At 38.1% G+C, this 25143-nt stretch overlaps 5 protein-coding genes across 5 annotated transcripts in view; 1 reads left to right on the top strand and 4 right to left on the bottom strand.

Annotated features, from left to right (window-relative positions):
* Window positions 36–3683, bottom strand: LOC105169756 (probable magnesium transporter NIPA6). Its single transcript, XM_011090260.2, has 9 exons — window positions 3131–3683; window positions 2560–2616; window positions 2372–2462; window positions 2114–2274; window positions 1890–2017; window positions 1603–1740; window positions 995–1087; window positions 766–895; window positions 36–428 (listed from the first exon to the last, which is right to left on the bottom strand). The coding sequence occupies exons 1-9, from the start codon at window positions 3252–3254 to the stop codon at window positions 340–342; spliced, it is 1011 nt and encodes a 336-aa protein (XP_011088562.1). The 5' UTR covers window positions 3255–3683; the 3' UTR covers window positions 36–339.
* On the top strand, window positions 4540–5245 carry LOC105169755 (30S ribosomal protein 3, chloroplastic-like). Its single transcript, XM_011090259.2, has one exon. The coding sequence runs from the start codon at window positions 4626–4628 to the stop codon at window positions 5139–5141; it is 516 nt and encodes a 171-aa protein (XP_011088561.1). The 5' UTR covers window positions 4540–4625; the 3' UTR covers window positions 5142–5245.
* On the bottom strand, window positions 5436–8524 carry LOC105169754 (sterol 14-demethylase-like). The gene is made up of 3 exons (XM_011090258.2): window positions 8077–8524; window positions 7370–7875; window positions 5436–6669 (listed from the first exon to the last, which is right to left on the bottom strand). Exons 2-3 carry the CDS (start codon window positions 7847–7849, stop codon window positions 5671–5673), a joined length of 1479 nt encoding a protein of 492 aa, XP_011088560.1. The 5' UTR covers window positions 7850–7875; window positions 8077–8524; the 3' UTR covers window positions 5436–5670.
* LOC105169753 (peptidyl-prolyl cis-trans isomerase 1) lies at window positions 9540–10314 on the bottom strand. Its single transcript, XM_011090257.2, has one exon. The coding sequence runs from the start codon at window positions 10251–10253 to the stop codon at window positions 9735–9737; it is 519 nt and encodes a 172-aa protein (XP_011088559.1). The 5' UTR covers window positions 10254–10314; the 3' UTR covers window positions 9540–9734.
* The window catches only part of LOC105169752, a gene marked incomplete in the record, with an annotated part of 18365 nt that continues 4346 nt past the window's right edge, over window positions 11125–25143 (bottom strand). The window contains 24 exon segments of the mRNA XM_011090256.2: window positions 11125–11397; window positions 11484–11691; window positions 11927–13465; window positions 14209–14590; window positions 15126–15184; window positions 15602–15709; window positions 15869–16337; window positions 16437–16612; window positions 17150–17260; window positions 17345–17449; window positions 17615–17722; window positions 18449–18556; window positions 18684–18827; window positions 19227–19375; window positions 20170–20252; window positions 20553–20651; window positions 21012–21122; window positions 21226–21308; window positions 22043–22162; window positions 23288–23492; window positions 24284–24441; window positions 24519–24578; window positions 24660–24737; window positions 24930–25028. Coding sequence (XP_011088558.1) covers window positions 11297–11397; window positions 11484–11691; window positions 11927–13465; window positions 14209–14590; window positions 15126–15184; window positions 15602–15709; window positions 15869–16337; window positions 16437–16612; window positions 17150–17260; window positions 17345–17449; window positions 17615–17722; window positions 18449–18556; window positions 18684–18827; window positions 19227–19375; window positions 20170–20252; window positions 20553–20651; window positions 21012–21122; window positions 21226–21308; window positions 22043–22162; window positions 23288–23492; window positions 24284–24441; window positions 24519–24578; window positions 24660–24737; window positions 24930–25028 — 4863 coding nt within the window.

Raw genomic sequence — 25143 nt, 5'->3', positions numbered from 1 at the left:
GAAAATAGAGGAGAGAACAGGGGGGGGGGGGGGGGGGGGGGGGGAATCAAGTCAAACTATAATCAGCAACAAACATATCTTAAAGCAAACGATCGTAAAGAGAACTTTTAATAACAAAGAATTAAAAAACCAGGGGCATATCTACAAATTCTCTTCGTAGGTAACTTCATTGATGCAATTCCCAGCAGAGGTTAAAGAAGGCCAAATTCCTTCCTTTGTTGCAGAATAAACTCTGCCCGTGAATCCATTAACCCAGAAGTGTAGGCATTGGTTTGTGGCGAAAAGGATAACAGCTGGGAATTATAATTATGTTCCATGTTTGTATGTCAAAATTTTTGGTTAATCAAAGTAGTCTGAGTTATCCAATCTGATAAAAGGAGCCTCTTGTAAAGCTTTTGATGGATCTCCATCATACCAAGTTATGGTTCCTGCATGCAGTTAACAAGTGTATAGTGTTAGTTCAAGCTAAAATCAATAGAGAGTCACGAGACAAGCATTTTGCTCGCATATAGACGCCATCAAGAACAGAACAAAAGCAAGTCAACTATGAAAATCAGCATGCTACGTTTCTTAAAGTTATCTTTTAATTCAAAAGGAGGAGATATATCATGAGAAACCTTCCCAGATAAATAACATTGACCTTCAATCATAATTTTCTTACTGTAGATAATTAGAAAAAAAAAACAAGCCTCTGTGTGGTTTCTTAATGAACTGAAATCAGAGGTTCAGAGCTGCCTCAAATGGACAGCTCCAAGAAAGTTTCACCTTTTGGAATTCCTGTGGTAGCTGTTGGCTCTTCTTCTCTTGTCATGTGAAGTATGACAGTTCCTGTGAGAACCGTGATGAATCCGCATATTTCAGAGGTTATGCTGCTAAGATTCTGACCTGACCAGTCCTGCAAAAGTAGGAATTATTATTGATAGTGCATCCACATTGTGCTGGCTCCAGTAAAGGCTTTCATGATAGAGTATGACTTCAAAAGTTTGCTTGTTACCTTGAACATTATAGCACTCGCAGTGATAGTCAGAGTTGTGAACATCACATAATATATAGGAGAAACAATTGCAGCATTGAAAGTGTCAAGTGCCTGAAGAAAAATGTTGAGTAACATGGTTGAGAGAGAGAAAGCTAAAAGATTCTGGGCAAAAACAATGTGAATATAGAAATTTCTAGAGGAAAAAGAAGTTAATTTGGAATGGCGGCCCAATATTTCAATGTTTCAGAAAATAAGAAACCTTGTAACTCAGATATTCAGCTTGCAGTCATAAATGAGGCATTAGATAGCTTAAAAGTTCCAGAGCTTAAACTTTTATGACAGACTAATCCAGGAGGATCATCAGATTCCCGACTAGTTTATCATATGAGACAGTGACAGGGACATGTATTGAGCATCATTTTGCTTAAGGGATGAATAACAAACGTACATAGTAAATGAAATAACAAAATCCATGCCCCAATACTGATGGAAAGACATGAATTCTTTAAGATTTGAGCATAACGTGATGCATAGGAAAGTTAGTGTATGCTTTCACTTTTTTATAATCAGAATATAACAACCGAAAGCATGACCGTAACAATGTCAATCATCATTGTTGTGGTTACCTTGTTCAGATAATTTAACTGTGTGATCACACAGATCACCGCAACCGAAAGGAAAAACCAAGTCTGAGCGTATCCAAATTGATTGATCCCCTCCAAAGTAAGTTTTATTGCTATCCCGATTGCCTTTATGCTTACAACCTTCATGATATTGAATACACAGCAAACTTAGGTAACAGAAGTTTCTCGATCAAACAATACAGAAGTATAAGCAGCCTCAATCACACTGAACACACACAACATTGATACAGGCATACACACTTAAAGAACATCAAGACAAAAGCAGTTACCGTAATTGCACCCATTAAGGAACAAATTCCTAGGTAAACCAGTACATTTGTCTGCCCATAGAGAGGCTGAAAATGCACAATCAGCACTAGCACCGTGGATAATGTAGCTGCCACATATATTAGAAATGCTGTAGACACAAACAACGAGCACAAATAAGCAATAGTTTAACTACAAAACATCACTGAACATGAAACTAAGAATAAAGAGCATACGAGATAGGAACCTGGTTGGGTAGCCAAATCCCAGACTTCTTGTACAGAAATCGGAGTTTGTTCTTGAGGGGCATGAATAACAATTACTACCGACCCTACGATGCAAGAAACGCATCCCAGTACGCCCATCTGTCTCAACCGTTCCTTTAACAGAAAGTGTGCCAGAACAGCACTTTTGGATTCATAAAAAAGGCATAAGTAAATGTTACATATCAAGAAATTTACTTTTTGCCACATGCAATAAATTTCGAAGTGTCTGAAAAACATACCTAACAATAATACTCAATGCACCAAGAGGAGTGACAAGAACAGCTGGAGCATAAATATAAGCAACAAAATTCGCAACCTCTCCAACAATCACTGCACAGAAGAGAATTAGCAACCACCAGCAAACACTTCCTTCCTGCTAGCAAACCAAGAGGAGCAAAAGGATAAAACATAAAAATCCACAACTCACTTGTAATCATGCCTGCCCACCAAAGAGGTTCTAATAAGTAAGTGTAGCCTCCAACACCTGCAGCACTAACAGAAGAACAATGAGTAGGCTGTGACTGATTGCACAGAGTAGGATTAGATTGTTTCAAGTGTTTCTAATCAAACTCCAATCCACTAACTAAGAATACATGGGAAAGAAAAAAATATAGTCAAGTTCCTGAACAGTCCATCATTTTGTCTAACTATGATCTATCCCCTTCCCCCCAATATGGCCACGATATCAAACTTACATTAGAAACCCCTCCAAGGATATCTATATTTTACTTTGTAGATGACTTAATTGCCAGTATATCAATCTTTCTCAATTCCTACTCGATAACAAACTTTCAAGAAACCAATTCACTTCCTCAATTTCACATCCATCAATCTGTAGACGCACCAAAGACGAACCACTATCGCCTGCTACGCAATGCCAACCACTAACCACAACCAAAAGCACTCATTCCACTCGAACTTACATCTTTATATAGATAATTTGAATCAATCAGATCTCTGCGAACGATTAGAATAGAATGGAAATTGAATGTACGTACCTGCGCGTGTACCAGCAGCAGAAGCCTGGCGAAGACCTTTTTTCTTCAAAATAAAGCTCGTTCCAATGAACAAACTCGACAGCATTGCCAATACTAATCCTCTGGTATTATCCGAAACCCCCATCACTCGTTCTCTCCGTCCCCTAACACACACGCACGGAGATGCTGTATCTTTATACTCGATATAGACTAATCAATCTGCCAAAAGAGAACACCCATTCCACTGTTTGATAAAGTCTACACAAAAAGAGCAAGTAAAAAACCGCAGAATCCGACGAAACCGAATTCCCTCCAATCACACGACCGGAGAATCTTCAACCACCAATGACGATAGAAAACAAAAAATGAAGGTAAAACGGTAATGCCGCCGGCGCTTTAACTGTTTACTGCTATCCAAACACACCTATGATTGTGGGTTCATAATGAATCGGCTACAACGGTGGGTGAAAAATGTAAGAGAAAAAAGGAAAGTAAAATGGAGTCAACGACTCAGCTGGCGGCGGACAGGTATGATCCCGAGGGAGGCGGAGCTGTATTTCTGATTTCTCTTTCTTCGTACATAATAATAATAATAAAATGTAGCTGTATTTGTATAGTGGCATATTACTGGCTGCGACTTGGTTTGGTGGGACCCACAGGCTTAGCTGGTTTTTTCTGTCCTTTTTCACATGTAAATGGAATTCAGTAAGTTGTTTTTGCGACCACTTTTGTGTCTTAGGGAAATCACTACAAACACCCAAACTTTCAATATATGATTAATTTTGCATGGTTTTTGTTGTAAATATTTTGGAGTGTCTCACTTTTACCTTTTGCTGTTATTAGTGTTGTGGGTAGGTCACTTTCACACTCACACTTTGTTGGCGTCGTAGCTTGGACAACTATTCAATTTCTGGAAATCTATCTCCTCATTTCTTTCAAACCAAAACTCTACCTTACTTATTTAATCCCCAAACAATCTATATATATATATATATGATGATTGTATTATTAAAATTTCTATAAATTGTTGAAATATTGCATTTAATTTTAAATAAATTTATTGCACGCAATTTTTTAGAGCATAGAGAAAAAAATTTATGATACAAAATGAAAAAAAATAAACAATCGACATAAAGAAGTCCGAGAGGAAAAAAAAAGTGGAGTGAGTGAGAGAAAAAAATAAATTATAATAAATTTATTAAAAATATAAAAAATTGTAAGAAAAAAAAATAGAAAAGGAAGGCAAGAGAAAAATGTGGATTAGTGGGGTGTGAGAAAAAATATATATATAATTGAGAGATTATTTTATATACGTCGGCCCAATAGTGGGCCTGATCCTTAATTGATTTCTGCTTGCTGGCCCAATAACCTGATTCAAAGCGGATTGAAGATACAAGACATTGGGCTACACCTCATCCGTTCCCTAATCAGCCCAGTTCCCACAGATATCTCTTGAATTTCCTCATCTCATTCCCCCAAAACCCCCACCCACAGACATAAACACAGTAGGAAGAAGATGTTATTATCAGTGGGAATTCAAGCTGTTTCAGGCAATCCTTCTTCAGATCCTTCTCTCCTCCCTCAGACTCAAATCTTCCCCACTCTGAAGACTCCATCGATTTCCTTATGCCCACAGCCCCTGAAGAAAGGAAAGCTTAGACCCGTCAGGATCTCTGCTTCATCTTCCTCACTCACCCAAGAATCATCAACCTTGGATGGTAAGAATGAGAGAAATAAAGGTAAAGAGAAGCTGGGAGTGGTGGTGAAGCCGATGGAGAGGCCAAGGCTGGTGTTGAAATTCATTTGGATGGAAAAGAACATCGGGATAGCTATAGACCAAGTGATTCCAGGCGGCCATGGCACTATTCCGTTGAGCCCGTATTATTTTTGGCCGAGAAAGGATGCTTGGGAGGAGCTGAAGGTTATGCTGGAGAGTAAGCCCTGGATTTCCAACAAGCAGATGGTTGTTCTGCTCAATCAGGCTACTGATATTATCAATTTGTGGCAGCAGAGTGGAGGGGACTTAGCTTAGTATTGATTTTGTGCTTATTGAGAAATGCAAGGTTTTGTTCCCTGCCACTATTGTTTCATTCACGTTTTTATTAGATATAATATAATTGTTATTTATTCTTGCTAGTTGTGTTTTCTGAATTCGTTTAACTTTGATTGATGGGCTTCCTTCCAAGTTAGGGGGTGGGGGGGTTGCACTTAGATGAAATGCAATGCAACACATGCGGTTTGCTGGTGCTGGTGGTTTTACTTTCACCATCCAATGCGTTGCAAGAATTTCACCAATAAGGATTTGCTTTGTTAAGAAGCGATTTAGTGAGAGCTTGGAAGAAGATTAATTGATGAAATGAGAACAACATATGTGGAAACTACACATCCTCAGAATTCCTTGACAAACTGCAATAGGCTTGAGCACAACAGCAAATAGAAAACTTATACCGGGGGAAAATAACAAAGGAGCAGGGTCTGATTAATTCAACACTTGAAATGACCTGCACCATATGCTTAAGCTAAACATGTCATTCGAACGCTAGGATCGTTTCCAATGCCAATTAGTTAAGGGGAACTGCTCTGCGTTTGTACCGCACCATCACCTTTCCTTTCACACCCACAACCATGGCATTCCAGTCAATCTCTGGAAAAGGCGAAATAAGTTCCATCTCAAAGTTTCTGAGCAAATGGCTCCATATCGCTTTGATTTGTAGATAAGCAAATGGCTCCCCTAGACAACCATGTCTCCCACCACCAAAAGATATGTAGGAGAAAGCTCCGGCTGCCTTATCCTCATCTCTCCCGGGAGCAAACCTATCAGGGTCATAGGTGTCCGGATCTTTATAAATATGTGGGAGTCGATTTGCAAAGGCAGGTGATGTGGCCACAATATGCCCCTTGGGAATGTCGTATTCTATTCCTTCCCTTGTCTTCACACTAAAATCGCTGTGTGAGCTTCGAAGAAGCATTATCAATGGAGGGTGGAGCCTCAGCGCTTCTTTTATGCATCGATAGAGAGCTTCCATCTCAGACAAAATGTCATAATCAATCTTATTTCCATGCTTTTGCATCAAATTCTTCTGCTCATCCAAAACTGCCGACATGTATTTCGGGTTGCGGAGGAGGTATGCACCAGACCACGTGGAAGTAATGGAACTTGTGTGCTGGCCAGCAAAGAGAGCAGCAATGAGCAGGCCAGTGACTTCCTCCTGAGTCGTTGGTCGACCATCTTTGTACTTAGAATCTATGAAGCACTGTAGCAAGTCATTCTGTGTCTTGCCCGTTTGTTTGCGAGAAGCTATGATGTTTGCAAAGATCTCGGCAAGTTTCTTGCGAGCTTGGTCACGACGCCTGTGTGCAGGGATTGGGAGGTAAGGAAAAATAACACTGATAGGAAGCATTCCATTATCAAGGTCATGGAAGAGAGCGGAAACATCGTCAAAGAGCTTATTGCGGACCTCTTCACCTAACAAGCATCTACTGGCTGTCAGTATGATTAGATGTTCCAACTCATACTTTAGGTCTACTTCACCACTATCTCCCCATTTTGAGAAATAATCCTGCCATTATGGAACATTAAGAGTCACTAATGTTTTAGAAGTATGCATGGAAGAGACAGTAACATTGTACATATCAAACTACAACAAGAACAATCCGACTCCTCTGTACAAAAAAGGATACTAGAGGTAAAAGAAACGGAGACCTCCGATACCCGATGTTGGAACAGAAATATCTAAATTCTCAGCAAAGCCAGAGGGATGAATAAATAGGGAAGAAATTCATGGACAGACTATCAAAATGCAGTTACTATTATTGCATGATTCCTGTGAATGAACAACTACCGCCGAGGGGAGCACAGGATAATGTCCATCAAATCCATACACATAAGATGGAGCAATTTAGTATGTGACATAGTCGGGTCAAGGACAACAGAGAATAAGAGTGTGAACAAAATGAAAAGAAGTTGAATCAGTGAAGTTAATCAAGGATCTGAGGTGTTAATTCAATTAGCACAAGATTTTATCTGAAAAACTCAAGTAAAATACTACATCATAGCAGAAGATTATGTTCAGCTTGTAATATCAAACAGCCAAAACCTACTCATATGACATGCATAGAAACGCTTGCATATGCAGTGAGAAAAGAGAACAGTTTACAGCAAACTAACACGAGTACAATTAGAATGAGAACATGTATATCTGGATACACACAAGACGTAGAAAGAAATGAGTAATGCAAGAACAAGAAAATATTACATACCTCGGCTTCCATAACCATCTGATCAACATAACCTTTGAGCTTACTGACCCTAAGTGCCTCAGTGAAAAACCTGAATTGCTCCTGCCTAATGGAATAGTCCACATCAAACACCACCCCAGGCCCAAATGTAGGCACGTTGAATTGGTAAACCTCTTGTTGGCTGAGATCAGATTCGGGGGCCTTGAAGAAATGGGCCGAAACCTCCGGACCAATCAAGAAAGTGATGTTCTTATTGAGCAATTTCAGAGTGAACACACTCCCAAGCTTAGGGTACTCCTCCCTAAGCATCACCACCGGCCCATTCATGAATCGGATTAAACCGCCGAACACCGGCCAGGCACTCACGATGGGCGGCAACCGCTTTCTGGATCTGGGCATTATCAAAGCAGATATCAGTTTCGCGGCGACGAGAGTGGCCATCAGCAGAAGGCCCACACTCAAGATTTTGCTCTCAACGTTGGTTGATTCCGACGCCTCCATTGCCACTGGAAAATAGCTCCTAAATGCTAAGCACAATTTTGAAGAATAAGAAAAGATTAGAACATCATAAAGATATAGGGGACAGTTGGGATTCAATGTGGAAAACCCAAGGGAGAGAAAAGGTTGGCGTGTTACAGTAAGAATTAATAGATCTAAATGGATTAGCGATGAGAAATGTTAAGATCCATTAATATTTGAATTGAAGAAAGGAAAGAGGTAAAGCGAACCTGATGAAAAGTGATTAGTAGGGGAAGGACATTGAGAATTGAGAGGAATAGGAAGTTAATGCAGGAGGGATAGGCGCTAAGTAGTAGCAAGTAGAGGTGAATATCGAGACTCTGATTTTGAAGGAGGTTCTTAGAAGGAACAAGAGATGGGGTGGACTGGAGAATGTCATTGGGATGGATTTATGAAAGAGTGGTTTTCAAGCTCTTTCTTTCTTTTGGATCAATAATCAGTGGGCCTGGGCCTGGGGCTTTCTTTCTCTCTTTTCTATATAACAATGGGCTTTAATAAGGCTTCTCACACAGCAGCCTTTTTTAGGTGATGTCATTATCCACTTGCAACTAATATCCAACTCATTATTTCATGCGAATAGTCCAAGAAGACTACAATTTTTGCATTACTTACTCATGACTGAATCATATGCCATTTTCCATTAGCCATCTTTTTCTGTTCTAGTGACTCTCTCTCTATATATATATCCACTGAAAATTCTCGCTTTTATAAATATTCCAGTCGCACTCTTTTCCTCAATTTAGGAAAAGAGATGTCCGCAACCATTTCTTTTTCATTATAAAGGAAACATCTTTTTAGGATTTCCTGAATTAAATAGCAGCAGCTGCAGCCTCCCTCATTCATGTAGCAAGAGAAAAGCGACGCAGCATCAATTTTCTTTTCCATGATCCGTTAACAAGTTGGCGTTGGTCCACACACTTCACTCGAAAAAAGATAAAATAATCTCATGCCGCGTCCTCACGACAAGATGCGGAAAAAATCTTCAGCCAAAAACACGGAAGCCATGCTCCACATCCTTCAGAAGCTGGACCCCCCCGTAAATAAATCATCACACCCACTCAATCGAATTTATTCAAGTTAAAAAGAAAAAAAGGACTTAATTAAATTAAACAATATTAACATTCACCTCCCGTTCAGAATCAGATCCTCCGGGTCGCCCACTCTCTCCTCCAATCAAATGCCCCAACTTTCGTCATCTTGCTAGAGACATATTTCTGCTCTATGACTTTTTGACACCCCATTTAGACATCTAATTAAATTTGATACGGTGAATGAATACGATAAGCAAGTGGCCAAAAGAGTGAAATAAGTAAGACAAAAGACTGTGTCCACGGAGACTTCTATATTAACACTCGGACGAAGTTAGAAGTTAACATAATACAGGCGGCGATCGCAGCTACGACAAAAGGTGGATAGCCAGATTTGAAATTTCAAATAGAGAGCACCAAGTACCAGTCAAGAAACTTAAATGGCCATCATTGACACCAGCGAGGCAACCCTCTTTAACGGATATACTTGGTTCTCCCGACATTTTCACCACCAAAGAATGAATTCTGGTCGGTTCTTTACCAACTCCCCTAGGCTAAGGATTTCCAGAATAATTGTTAGCTATGCTAAAATGTAAAAAACCGAATAGCCTTAAATCAAAATAAAGGTAGAGAGTGAAGCGATATTGTCGACGTCAAACATAATCTTATTTAGAAAGGCAGTTCACATTTGAAACGATAATTGAAAAACAAAAAGCTCACACAGAACAGCCTCTCGCAACCAACCCTAACTCCTAGACATGCGCGACAATTAGAAGAGTAGAATTTAAACCACAGATCACCATCAGATCTATAACACAACAGATCATCACGAGATAGATCTAACAGAGTTGACCACAGTCAGCAATAACCACTGGCTTCGAAGTCCTTCCACTACCGGAGCCGACCTTCTCGATCGCCTTCACAACGTCGTATCCCTCAACCACCTGGCCAAAAACAACGTGCTTTCCGTCAAGCCACTCGGTCTTGGCAGTGCAGATGAAAAACTGCGAGCCATTCGTTCCCGGCCCCGCATTCGCCATAGACAAAACACCGGGTCCGGTGTGCTTCTTCACGAAATTCTCGTCAGCAAACTTCGATCCGTAGATCGACTCTCCCCCAGTTCCGTTTCCGGCGGTGAAATCGCCTCCCTGACACATGAAGTTGGGGATCACGCGGTGGAAGGTCGAACCTTTGTAGTGGAGTGGCTTTCCGGATCTGCCTACGCCTTTCTCCCCGGTGCAGAGAGCGCGAAAGTTTTCCGCGGTCTTGGGAACAACGTCAGCGTAGAGCTCCATCACGATCCGGCCGGCGGGTTGGCCTCCAACCGCCATGTCGAAGAAAACCTTAGGGTTTGCCATATCTTGCAATTACTAGCTTAGCTCACTGATATTTCTAACTCGTACTTAGGGTTTAGAATGATTGTGGGAGAGGTTTATATAGAGGAGAGGAAGGAGATTATCCGTAGGAGAAGTCATCAAGGCCGTTGAAGGAGGACACGTGACGCGATCATCGGGGCGTATTCATTAAGCGGAAAGTAACCGGGGTTTGGTTGTTTTAGTTCTATTTTTACTGTGGTTGAGTTTAGGGATCGAGATCGGGATCGGGATCACGTGGGATATGCTTTTAATATCCGGTTGGACTCGTTTTAAAAGAGTCCTCAACTCCCCATGTTTGCTATTTAATATTTTTATCCAAAGTGAAGAGGTTTATCACTCAATTTCAAGACAAATTTTAAGATTAAAAAATTAAAAAAAAAAAAGAATACAAGAAAATTCTCCTAAATAAAAACAAATTTTCAAAATAAAAATTCATGTGTGTTGATCTTCTAGTCTTTTTGCTTTTTTTTGAGGGTTTACTTTTATCTTATGGTCCGACTGGATTGTATGACATTTCCAGAAAGCAATCATTTTCCTTTTCTTTCAATTTCTTTTAAGTACAAACGGATTTATTGCATAACCAGAATCCTTCTACAGGTTAATCTGTAGAATAACTACATACGTTGTCCTAATTTGGTATACCATATGCTACTATTAAATGCAAAACTTTTTAGTGACCAATAATTATCAAAAGATCAATATTAGTTTTTACTGCTACTAAATATTTCCATCCCAGATTTTACCTCATTCGCATTGTTGTCATCATATTTTTCTTTAATCTTCTCAATTCCAGTTGAAATTTCCGGGCAAAAAGCACCACGATGACCGACTAAAATACATCTGCTCACCTTGATGAAAATAAACTAGTATCCATTGGGAAGAGGCTTATAGACATGTTTTACATGAGTGAGGCATTTGTGCCATGCAGAAAACGTGCATGCATCAACACATAAACCTCATGGGACGACTACATAGGAAACTATAATTTTACACCAATGGGTGGTTAACCATATACATCTACAACCTCAAAACAAGCCTTCTGCCTGTATCAACTCAGGATACACAAAGGATACAATTTGCTTCAAGTTTCTCAGTGGCTCTTTTAGAAAGAGATGGTCCTTGGTTGCTGCAAATGCATGTAAAGAGCATTTTCACTTATTAGTACTGATCAAAATCCAAACTCTCTGTAGTTCAGAAAGTAGTGAACATTACCTCTAATAAGCAGCCGAAATTCCTTGGAGAATGTCTCGACATGGCCCAATACAGGCCGTATCCCACAAATTTGTATGACACAAAACTCTAAGTACAATGCCATGACTGTTATTTGTAACAGCAAGAGGCACGCCTCCTGTATTTCAGGAGCAAGCTGTTTCATCTTGTTGGCTTCACACAGTTCAGTGATGATTGCAATTCCTTGATCCTAATGTCCAAACAAGGCAAGAAGTTAGACCAAAGTACCTGACTAAAATTATGTATAGCACAGGACACATAATCAAGTAGCAGTGGCAGTACAGCTCAGATCATTGCTTGAAAATTATAACAATGTCGAAATGGTGACAGACCATAGAGGCAAACTCTATTCATCAAGTCTTGACAAAATCTTCTCCCTTGTTTCAAAAGAAGCATGAAAATGCAGAATAAAGCATACAATTTACCTGCATGCCATGTAAGATATCAGGCATTGGTAGCTCAGGAAAATGTGCAACATCTACAAAACCAACCTCCTCTGCCTTTCTGGCAGCACTTTCAGCTTGCATACATAAAAACTTCAAGAGAAGAAAGGCAATTTTGTATATCTCAATTGCAATCAAGTCCGACAAATGTGTCTCCGGAGATGTATCAGCATTGTCGTTTGACTGATCTCTCAAAACAAGAGCTGTTGTTCTCGAAGACAAGGACGCAAACTTGGGATTTAACTTGCAGCCAAGGGCAGCCAGAGCAAACCAGCCATTTCTGCTGTTAATAAATGGTTGTTTCTTGTACCACTCAAATTCGTCTTTGAGTAGAGGATGGCACAATAGAGGAGCATCTCTCTTAGGTGATTCTCCAGGGCGCTGAGTTGCACGGCTTATGAAGGCCAGCAAATGGATACTTTTTTCCCTTAACTGGGACTCCATATTTTGCATTACTTTCTTCCATGAATTCCAATATCTTGCTAAGACACATATTAGGGCCAAAGTATTCTGTGTTTCCTTAAGCTCGCTTAAAGAAATATTTGATTTCAGTGCACGAGCTCTTTTAGTTTCATGCCCGTCAGTTGGAAAATCTGGTGCACTGAGATAATACGAAATTACAGGGGCTTTCTCAACCAATATGCAAGCCATCACATAATCCACAACACGAGCAGCAGAACTATCGCCCAATGACTGAATAATTGCTGTAAGTACAGCCAAGCTGAGGCCCCAAATGGGTTCAGACTTTTCTGTTTTGTCGGATGTGCTGGAGAAAATTCTCTCACTTTGGATCACAGAAAAATGCCCGCCGTCAGGTAAGTCAGACAATAACATTTTTAGCGACGCAAGGATCCCAGCATTTAAAAGCATCTCAGCGCCTTGTCTCACACGTGCAAGGTTCAAAAGAAATTTCAATATTACTGAAACAGTTTTGGACAAAGTTACATCTTGCAAATTCTGAATAATATGCTGCAACCGCAGATGTTCCCATATAATGGGGAACCAAGTGGCAGGGGTTGAGAAACCTTTCAGTATCAAATTGATAGCAGACAAAGACAGGGCACAATGATCTGCATGCTCAATGCAGTCGCATAGAACAGGCAATAACCCCAAACTTGAATTAGATACCTCAGCAGAACCTTCAACGGATGCAATTCTAGTGCCCGAATGCAAATCCTTGTGAATCAACTCAACTGAACTGAGGATCAACATAAGCAAAAACCTCGTGGCTGTTCCAATGGCAACAGATGGCCTACAGCTGCGTAATACTTTGAGACCATATCCTGAGGTCTTTAAGATAAGAACACATGCAGGTGTAGGAATAGAATTACTTTTAGATCTAACAAGGAGTAGCAGTAGCTCCGCTTGAGCCGTGAGGATATCAAACACATCTTCATTAGAATTAGGAATAGGAGTCAAAGATTCTAATGTAGCATGGAGACACAGACATATGTGGTCGATGCATGATGAAACTACGTTTTCAGAAATCTTCAGCCCAATTGAAGCTTCATTCTCTGATACCTGCACAAGTAGGTAGAATTCCAACCCAGTCATTGAGAAACTTCCATATACAGATTGGAGGTAGGATTACAAAATAAACCAATGCGAAAAACAAGGAAATTATAAGTTCAGAATGGTCAACAATACTGTAATGCTTTCATTTTTGTAGCTAAATGTCCATGCAGAAAGAAAGCAGCACGCTTAGTAATTGACAGATATAGTCAATAACTAGGATGATCGATTAATTAAACTAAGATGTTTCAACACTTTAGTATCATCAATGTCAGAATTTTGGGAAAATTACTAGAACCCCCTTAAACATACTTTTTATATCTAAAAATTTCATGAAAATTCTTATAATCCAAAAAACTTATGCCATCAACTTTTCATTCCAATATTGTAACTGTTAAACTTTATTTTTGCCCAACTTTAATCTACTTCCACTATATGAATTATTTTATTAATTTTCTATTGACTCTTCATTTTATTGTATTAAGATTTTTACAAAATTTTATTTTTAAACTTTGAGTTTTAATCTTAAAACTGAATTTCAGTAAACAAAAGACCCTATAATGTAAGGACCAGGGGTAATTCTGTACAAACATACAGTAAAAGTTAATAATTGAGTTTTGGAATGAAAAGTTGATGTACTGGGTTTTTCGGATAAAAAGATATTTGGATGGACTTTTTAAATCTCAAAATGTCTTAAGGGGTACTTTGCTAATTTTCCATAAATTTTCTAAGTCAAGAAATCTGAAACTCACATTGTCTTCGTGCATATACAATAAGGTAATTAGCCCTCTCAAAGCTGAAAGCTTCGAATGAGAGAGCAACATTCTTGAATTTGCTTCTTCCAAGCAAAGGAGCATAGTTTCTGCAACTTCTTTAGATTCTCTCCACGCTGACAGCTCCCACATTTCTAACCCCAAGTCTGCCCGGAGGCGAACAGTATCATACAGGTAGATACTATTGATGTCGGCAAAATGATCTTGTTTTATATGTATATAAGCGTCCAAGAATCTTGAATCTAGCAAAAACTGCAATAACTCTTTAAACGGTCTGTTATCAATCTGACGACCTTCAAGCTCTCCTTGTATGTGGTAAAACAGATCGCTTAGTATCAAATTCTCCAGCTCTTGTCCTCCACTGCAATTACAAATACCAAAGATAAGGCATTAGTTGAGCATCTGAACAACACATAAACTCAACTCTTCTGGAGGTAATGACTTGATTATTGTTGAAATGCTACATGCTACTATTTTATAGTCCAGACAACTCCATAAAACAACAAGAACCAGAGGAATGCTTCAAAATAACATGGAAGGTGCTCACAAGATTTAGCCCATGAATACAGAGATCAATCAGTTAATAATTAATCTGATACAAAGAGGCACAGGGGGTGTATATAGACATAAAATATACTCTCCCTTATCTCCCATTAAGCCCAGCATGGAATTTCAGATGAGCGATACTCATGGAAACAAGATCTCCATTTTGGGATTGGAGTAATAGCTAGAAAACCATGACAATTCAGTTACATGGTCAGCCAGTAACCAAATATTCTCAGAGTTGCCAACAGGTGTACAAAACAAGGCACGTTGAGTTTCAAAAACTCATACCTGTGAAAGATACATATGATCGTAAATAACAAGAAACAAGTCTTGTAACGCAATTAACCCACCTGTAACCACGCTCTTTGTACCTAGTCAACAATTCTGAGAAAGCCGGCAACTTCAACAACTGCAGAAAAGAACACAAATGAGTTAAATAGTAAAGCACCCATTGAACTTAACAACAGCATGGAAGGATGAAGCTAATACACTACCCACTAACATACATGCACTTGATGCAAGTCATGTAGCATAGGAAGCTAGATAGTATATTTTGACTGGTGCAACGGTTGAGGAATAATAGAATTAATATGGCAAAATAGTGGTCAAAATGAGAAAAGTCGAGTTTCATGTCCTAAGTTTAATTTACTGAAGCCATTCACCCCGGAATGTAATGACCCATGGTTCCCTCTTTTCTTTTAACTTTTTTCTGTTTCTGACCAGACTTGGTTACATTGAATTACTTATACTGCTTTAACTGGATGGACATGATTAAAATTGAATTTTAATTAAGCAACTCAAGCGTACATGGATGAAGGATATAAACCTTTTGCGATAATGTAATAATCCTTTCAATTAGTGACAATGACAAACTACCCAGGTCGCCATTTCTTAATTTCACCATCGCATGCACGGAAAATAAACCAAAAGCAACCTGCAGCATTCAACATAAAAGACATTATGCTTTGAAAAACAATTGCTCACTAAAATATTAGAAAACAAACTCAATAGATTAGACATTAATGGTTTCATCTGAAAAAGAAGCCAGAGAAGCTGCAAAATTGTGGAAGAAAATAAAGCATGCTATCCTTACCTTCGCACGGAGATGACTGCTGTTACCATATTCCCAAGAAACACATGCCTTTATGAGGTCACTCAATATTGAACTCTTACCCCAGGTTGAAATTATCTCCTTTAGGCTACCAACACCTCCATCTTTTGCAAACGGAGAATTATCTGCTTCTTCTGTCCCATTAGTTGGTGATTTCGAGACTCGCTTCAAATCTGCCTCGGCATGCATCAATTTCTTTTGCAGGAAAATCTCATAACCAAGTATATCCAAAACATTTGATAGGTATCGATATTTGTAAGCTACGTTCTGAAGCTGCTTTTCAGTTAACTTCCCAGATAAATCGATTTGACTGATGAGCCTGACAGAATCGGTCAAATGTCTCCAGAACTTATCTGAAACTTTTAGCTGCTCCAAAATTTTTGTGAAATGGGGCGCACCTTGCCACAGTGCCCTCAGAAAGCTCAAGAAACATAATAATATATTCATTTGGCTGAAAAGAAAATTAGACAAATCAAGTGTTTGCCATCTTGCAAAAATATAAAATGATCCAACAAAGTGAATAAACCCAATAAACATATTGGAGACATACCTATCAAATAAACCTTCAGACCTTCTGATATACTGCAGAATTGCATGCAAAAGAGTTTCTTCCTTGGAATCCAATGATCCATGCTCAGTTTTATGTGGCTGGTGCTTGGAGTCCACATTATGCACTTGAGCATTCAAATACTCTTCAGACATGATGATAGCAGTTAGAAAAGCAGGCTGCAATAAACATAAATATTAACATAAAAAAAAAACCAGCAAAAGTTAAACTATTGCCCGAATTACAAAGATCATAATGAAAAAGGAGAATTCCCAATGGTTCTTGGTCTTTGAGACTTCTAAAGCATCAGATCCAAAATAGTTTTTAGGAAGAACAAGGACTACAGGTTTGAGTAGGAACGAGACAAACTAAAAATATTGGCAATAAAAGCTATGCAAAAGGATATTGCCAACAACCTATGAATCATTCTTGAACTCAAGATATGCAGCAACTTTTAGCATAATCTTGAGTTCCTCAGATCAACAATCACAAAGAAAACAGCAATAAAGAACTAGAAAGAGACATCAGGAAATTTAAGAATCATTTGAATTGGAAAATAAGATAAAGCTTAATCTCCATTTTTTGATTCCTAATTTCAAAATCAACTAGATCGAAAGGATATCTGAAAGATAGAATCATTTGGCACAAGCAAACATATACTACGGTCGAAGATAAGCAATCTTATACAAACAAGGGTCAAATGAAACACAAGAAACCTGATTACGTGCAACTGACGTCAGGAGCTTCAAAGTAGCAAGAATAAGATCCTCATTCCAAGGTGACTGCTCGCGGAGAGTGTTGCAAATGGATTTCCGAAAATTGGCAAGCTGCAAAAAAGAATGTATCCACATTTGATAAAACAGAGAATTTTGAGCTAAAAAATTGGACACAATTCTGCAAGCTGGTCAAACCTGCTTATCATCCAAACAGAGAGTCGCATTGCTGTAAGTATAGGATTGTGAAATATCGGATATAAATAACACAGACAGCAACCTTGCTGCACCAATTTGTATCTTCTGGATGAAGAAACAAAAATAAGATGTAAGAAACCAAGAAACCAGGCCATATAATGAAAAAACCAAAAATTGGCAAAAGAAGCTACTATTAAATTTTCAATCCATGAAATCCTGCAAAGCAAACATATCCAAGTGAAGTGCTGCCTCTGAGGAAAATAGACCTACAGGATCTCGGAAGTATGACATCAATGATATGGCAGCACTGATCACAGGAATTGGCTTTGTCATTGGTGATAGAACTGCTTGATGGAAAACTGGAAGACTTGGCGAATCCTACAAAACAACAGTTAAGTTTTACTCAAATTAAAAACTGGAGTACACATGCAACCATAAAATATATCTTTGCACGCCGAGGTGGAGAAGGATAATTCTTAATTTTTCAATAATAAATGCTGCTCCATTTAATAAGATCAGAAAAACAAAAGTCAGTTATTCATTCAAATAACCATTTCCAGAGCCCAAATATAAGATACCAAAAATACTAGTCAGCATAAATGCCCATTCACTGCTCTCATTGAAGATAACCATTAGACTAAAACTCAGGTACCCACACAGAATAGAGAAAGTGAGAAAGCAAGCTCGAGTAACATGGCTGCAAGAGACAGGCTCAGAAAGTATAGTTATATTCACAAGGTTACTTTGTATTCAGGAAGTTCAGACATAAGTACATCAATAGTATTAAGAACATGAAAAAGTAACGAGTATGAACCTATCAATATTTGGTACAACTAATTAAAGAAAGACCACAGTGAATGACATGCACTTTTCTGTTTCAGCTTGCACCATATAAATGAGATAAAGATCTTTTATTACAAACTAGATTTTCCTGAAAACCAGAAAATTATAGATTATCTGCTTCACCAGATAATGAGTTCTATCGCCTGCAAAGAATCTAATTTTGAATGTTTAAAATTTTTGTCAAGGAAAAAAGGGATGCAAATTCTGAGAAAATTGTCATACTAAGCTCTGGGGACAAAAATAACCTGTCCAGAAGCATACCTTTGAAAAAGCATATACCATACTGATAAGGACATCCAACCCAGAGGATAAGGCTTGATGCAGCCCCTCAATGTCCAGCATGTCGAAAAGGCGAGACACATAAAGTTTCTGCCGGCAGAAGGAGAAAAGGGAAATAGGGGGAGAAGGAAGAACTAAGGTCAAATAAGATGACTAAAGAATCACATGTCGCGTAAAAGTATCTCAAGATATGTAAGGAGTAAATACAGCAGTTAACCTCTAAGCTCGGTGTAGTTGTACAAACAATTCGAAAAAGGGCAGAGTGGATGGAAGAATCTGAAAGCATTATATCACGAACTACTTCCCCCAGTTTGTGACAGCTTGAGATCGACCAAATACATTTCTTCATAACTTCAAGCACCTACAAAAACAAAGAAATCAAACTAGAAATCAGAGATATTCGCAAATATAAAAAAAAAAATTGGAAGTAAACAATGAAATAGGTCATCTCCTATGTCACCAATAGGAACTTCAATAGATGACCGACAAATATGACCAAATAATAAGATTCAAGAAATGACTACGAGTTGTTTGGAACTTCTGCACTTGATGTTGGCTAAACCAAAACCGGGAAAAAGGAGATTAAATTGGGAACTGCTCATTCAATGAACTTTATGGTCTATGCTTCTTTCATATCTTGATCGTTAAACTATATGCATGCCTTTATCCTATGATTTGGCTACAAATAACAGATACAGAGTATTCTAAACGTAAAAGCAAGGATATTTAACATATTTTTGGACAAGAAAGAAACTGATACCTTCAGTGTCACCTTCCACCGAGCATACTTCACCTTATATTTCCAGAATTCATGATTAACAAGAACATAGCGAAGGGAGAAAACAATGAGTGCAAGGATGGTATCAGTTTCTAATCCAGTCTCCAGGAGATTCATAGTGAAGTCGAGCACTGTAAAATCAGTCGCAAGCATCAGCTGAAATTTCAACAATAACAAAATCAATGCACTAAAATAAATTAGACTACTAAAAGAAATTTATCCTGTCACACCAAAAGAAGACCCTTAAATCTCACAGTAGACCCAGTAGGGAGGAGAAAGAGAATATGAAATGCATCAACTGGAAAAGGCAAATTACAACTTGTAAATACTAGAATTATAATTGCAGCATCAACATGGTAAACTGCAAAAGGTGAACCTTGAAGATCCATGTGAAGGCTTCAGCATGTCGTCCAGACGCCAATTCAAAATAAAAGACTAATGATAACTCAATAGACCCAATTTCAGTGAAATCGGAGTTTCCTGGATGAAATCACAGACCATATCTGAATGGAGACAATCCCACCCATGTTTCATTAACCACACCTCTTAGTAACTGTTTTTTGTTTGTTATATGCCTGAAGCTAATCCTAGTGGAGCAATATCCATGGGTACAGTAGGACATCCTTGAAAAAGTGGAGGTTTAAGTATTTCGATACAATGTGGTTAATTGTACAATAATCAAATACAAGCAGGCACCACACAACAGATACATTGGTGAACCCCAATGAAAATCCACAGGATAACAAATAACCAACTAACAACGCTAACTGATGATTAAAACTCCAGAGATAACAAATAATACAATGTGGTCTATTCTACATAAGGACAAAATCGTTTAGGGATATAATCCTATAGATTAAAGAAGGTAACACCACTTCAGATCAAATATAAGCACCCACAAAAGTAGCTAGATCAAATAACATGCCTGAAAGAGTAAGCGAGCAATCACTCTGCTCACAGTCAATCAAAAGCATTTTGGCAAGTCTTCCAGAAAGCAACCAGGACCCACTGCAACAATCCATGGAAAATATTGTCAATACATTTGGTTTATATCAAGCCATCGTGAAGGTTCCTTTGCCTTAAGAAAACAGAATCACCCGAAAGACTGAAATCAAGAGATTCAGCTGGCAAAAGAACACAAATAAATTGCAAGAAAGAGGGCAGGTATAAAGTCCTCGTTAGATAGGTGGAATCTATCTGCATGAGCTTCTTATATTCCACACAACTTATCCAATGTAGTCAATCATATTTCTCATGATAGATTTTAGTTTAAAAATGATCAGTTAAAAAACATCTCAAGAGGTAAACCTTGATAAACTGTTGGGGACGGTATCAAAAGGGTTCGTCCTATAGGCAACATCAAATATATTGCCCTTCAAGACCATTGTAGCTACATGAGATGGCAAGCTGCATCAACAAAACATTGGAAAAGGCGAAAGTAAGAACCAGATTCAGCAATTAAAAAATGCAAATTGATTATGTGAACCATATCAATTTATTCAAATAGCCATGTTCAGATATTAAATTTATAAACTCAACACCATATTTATCCGCATGCAGTTGGTCATGAGCAACCATTATAGGGGGGAAAAAGATACAACTGGTAACCAAATATCTATTAGGGATACTCGTAACATCCATATCAAGTCATGTACCGCTTATCATCATGAAACCAATCATATTCAAACATTCCCATTCGACAAATGAGCAACTTCAAATAAAAGGCAGTCATGCATGCATTTGGAATATGGAAGACCAAAAGATTACCATCTCAACATTTTCGTCAATATAGTAACCCCCATAGACATCATTACTGCACCATTCGCACTGGGAAGGAGATTTTTCACCAAAGCACAGATAATCTCAACCACATCGATGCTGCAATTAAAGTCAGAGGCTTATAACTTCATGACAGAAGAGAATTACTCATACAAAATGAAAGATTATCCAAAAATGCAAAAGATGAAATTCAGTGTCATACCGCACATATTTTTCCTGGATCCCTATGCCAGTTTCTTCATCATGGAATGAATTCCAAGCATCCATAAGAGAATAACAAACAGCCTAACATCAACAGTTTATAAGTATTCATATACATAAGTACTCTCCAATTGCAAGTAACACTTTTTCAAAACATTATATCTAATTTCAAGGCTATTCCCTGTGAGCCACATTGCAATACTCAATCAACCCCTCCCAGCCTATCCACAAGACATTTAGTAAGCATATTCACAAATTAGCGACTCAATCTTTCTGCAAATGGATGTTGTAAACAATTCATATGGACAGGCATCTTATGACAACCCAATCTTACTCCTTACACATATTTTCCACCTGCTTGTGTCTCCAGCCTGTACTAGAAATCAAAGTGTTAATGCTTGTTAACCCAGCACTCAAATTGCCTTTTTTCATGTAACTTCCAAGTTTCAAGCTAACCGGAAGAGTTGCTACTTAAAGGAAATTTTTAACCCCATCAGGCCCAATAACCACTCCTTATCAGAACACAACAAGCAACACATAGGGGGTCACAAGAATCATAAGTAGACTGCTACTTTCAACAATGTAAAAGGTGATAAAAACTGACCTTGTTTCATATAAAAAGAAAACGCATATATAACATGATGAGTACCTCGTAAAGCACTACAGACTATCTCAAACTATAATTTCGTACAGAACTTATGCTAAAATATGACCAGACAGCAAAGCAAGGGGTACCAGTGACAATCAAATTTAGAGTTTAATAATGGTTAAAGATTATCAAATAAAAGCAAGCCAAGATTGAAAGAAAAACAGATTACCACATTGAAAGTCACCAATCGGCTGAGCAAATCAAGTATTACAATGAGCTCCTCCGTGTTTTGTGCATACTGCTGTTGAGCTAAGCGCAAAAGTAGCACAAGTACTCCAGATTCAGTGTACTGCACAGAGACCAAGGTTAATATAGATGAAACTAGTAAGTGGAAAAGAGGGAGAGAGAAGAAAACAAATAATAAAGTTCAGTGAACAAAAGTGCTAACAGGACATCACACCACACTGAAGATTTTATCAACAAGATAAACATGCACCAAGTAACAGCAGCACAGCATACAAGAAAAAGTCACAGTAAGTGAAGAGCAGTCATCAGACCAAACATCTCAAATGGTACTCACTGCATAACCAATCATGAACCCTGGTTCAGCAAAAGAAAGAGCTGGTGCTGTTGTTATCACAACAGTTAAAAGGCATGGGAAATGACAACAACTCTCGCATTAAGCAGGGAGTTATCTATAACGACCATAAGTGTGATCACACAAACCAATAGTCCTGTAAACTGCACATGTTTAGACTCATAAGCACAGAGCAGAGGAACGATAGAATGACAAGACATCAAAAACACCAGTTCACTTAGAATAATATATGAACGAGGAGATGTTTTCCCAGGAATGGGAAAGAAAAACTTGTGTCACTGTATGTAGAATGTAGGTGTGTCCAAGTGCATAGCGCTTGTCCAAGTAGCAACGATAAAACCCAGATTCAAGTCTAGGCCAATCACAAATAGTGTTTGGTAGTGCAGGAGACAGTCAATAAGAATTCTTAGACTAAAACATAATCCTGAAATACGATTTTTCTTCCAAGAGGAAGAAACCCTAGAGCGGCAAGAGTTACTAACTGGGAGATTTTCTCAGAAGACCCATAGCCAAACACACATTTCAGAAAACACGTACTTAATGACAATTTTGCAAAAATGCCACACAAGCAATCAGCATCCCTACGTCTTGAAACAGGCATTACGGAATTTATAAAGGTCTATATAGACAGAGGACATGTCAATCATATATCAAGTTGAATCTCTTTAAAATAAGAAGAATAAAGAACAAGATGACAGAAAAGAAAGATACAGATAGCAAAAAAACCACAAGCAGTAAAATCATTATGCATCCACCAAGCTGATGCTATAGCCCAAGAAGTTACAAAGATATCATCACAGCAAAAAGAGCAAAATATCAAAAAAGATAAAAATCTTATACATAAATAACAAATGCAAAATTTAATTCAAAATTTACCTCCCACCGCACCAGAGCGTACTTTTTGTCAATCATTCTCATCACTTGACCCCGAGACTTGCTAGGAATTATCAAGCCTTCAATACCAGCAACTTTCAAGGGATAACGTGTTTCAATGATCTCGGGAACAACAGCATCTACAGCAGAATCACTGCTTATCTCAAGAGGAGTTGATAGCCCAACAGACTTATCAAGGAAATTAAATCTGCTCATAAGATAATAGAGATATATCAGACAAATATATTCGCAACTTCTGTGTCTTTCCCAGCCAAGGCATTAACTAAACTGTTGGTGGGCACACAGATTATAAAAGGCATATTGGAATTTAACATTGACTGGATCCATTTTAGTCCCTAAACTTCTAGGCTCAAGTTGTACAAGAAATTCATGAGGTGAAATTCAGATAAAAGTACGAGAATTGTAGAAAACCTACAAAGAATTTTCACTTCCTCTTAAGACATGATTCTTTTCAATCAAAATGAGAAGGCTTCTCAATATTGTGAATTAAAAACTGAAAAGAGTCATGGAAAGTGGAACTTAAACTTACAGAGTTTTATTGCTTTCCAATTCTCCCGAATCATATAGCTAAAAAAAACTTAAAAGACATGTTAAGTAAAACCATGCAAAGCACAAACATACCCCACAGAACTAATCTCCAGTAAACAGTTTATAATCAAAGACACTTTAATTCGCTTCAGAGGTTAAATCATTTAATAAAAAAATAAGGGGAAAAAATGAATTTCTCTTCATTGGTCCACTTTTTAGACGATGCCTCTTCAACATAAAGTTACAACATAATCCTAGAGTACTATTTATCACTCAGTTCCAGAATTTTTATCTTCTAAGGTTCATTAGAAGAAAAACAAATTTTACAGAGTTTATTGTTTAACTGAGAAAAAATTGCTCATCAAATGTAAAAAGCCAAAGAACTAAATGATGCATTGCTGTACTATTATACATGATACACATGATAAAGCATCACCAAGTTCCACTTACACACATTCTGATGGCCATGCACCTTCACAAAGGGCCGACAACAAGCTGACAAGTTCAATAGTCCGGAATGGAAATTCACCCTCTAAGTTGCAAAGAAGGCACCTGACAGGACCATCAATGAAACTGTCCCTGTCCCAGAACTGAATACAAAGGGACTCCTGCAAAAATCAATTGTCCTAAATTAGTTGTGGTAAGGCCGATGCTTTAACATGACAAAAGCATTGAATAGACAGACCTCCCCTCTGTAGATTTTGCATAGTATCTCCAATATTAATTTCAGATTATCATCCCCAAACTGCAAGATGCGGAAAGTGGTATGAACATCAAAGCAACCCAAAAACAATGTACCATTTATATGCTTATTTGCACAATATACCTGGAGACTGATCTCATAAGATGCAATAAATGCTGATATAAACGTCCTTAAAACACTCCGATAACCTGCTACTGGACCCTGGATAATAGCAAAGAGAAATTATATGATTCATGTAATAAAAAATTAAGAGATAAAAAAAGAGTATGGAATCAAAATTATAAAGAAACATACATATAATTTAGAACCTAACCACGAAGGATATGTGTGCATATTATCCTTAACAAATTAACAAAGAAAGCCCAGGACAATGTTATGAAAAACAATACTCACATCTGAATCTTTCAGTGTGTCGCTTTGCAGAATTTCGAGGAAATATCCCAAAGATGAAGCCTGGAATGCTTGACGAACATAACCAATGTGATCTATCTCCTGATATGAATCAAAAGGATAAAAGAAATAACCAAAAGTGTAGGTTGCTGCAAAATAAAGTTACAAACAAGATAGTGATGAAACATTTTCTGATTGAAAATGTACCATTAGCAAA

This window comes from Sesamum indicum, linkage group LG8 (assembly GCF_000512975.1).
Source record: "Sesamum indicum cultivar Zhongzhi No. 13 linkage group LG8, S_indicum_v1.0, whole genome shotgun sequence".
Lineage (NCBI taxonomy): Eukaryota > Viridiplantae > Streptophyta > Magnoliopsida > Lamiales > Pedaliaceae > Sesamum > Sesamum indicum.
This window is presented reverse-complemented; position numbering and strand designations above follow the sequence as displayed.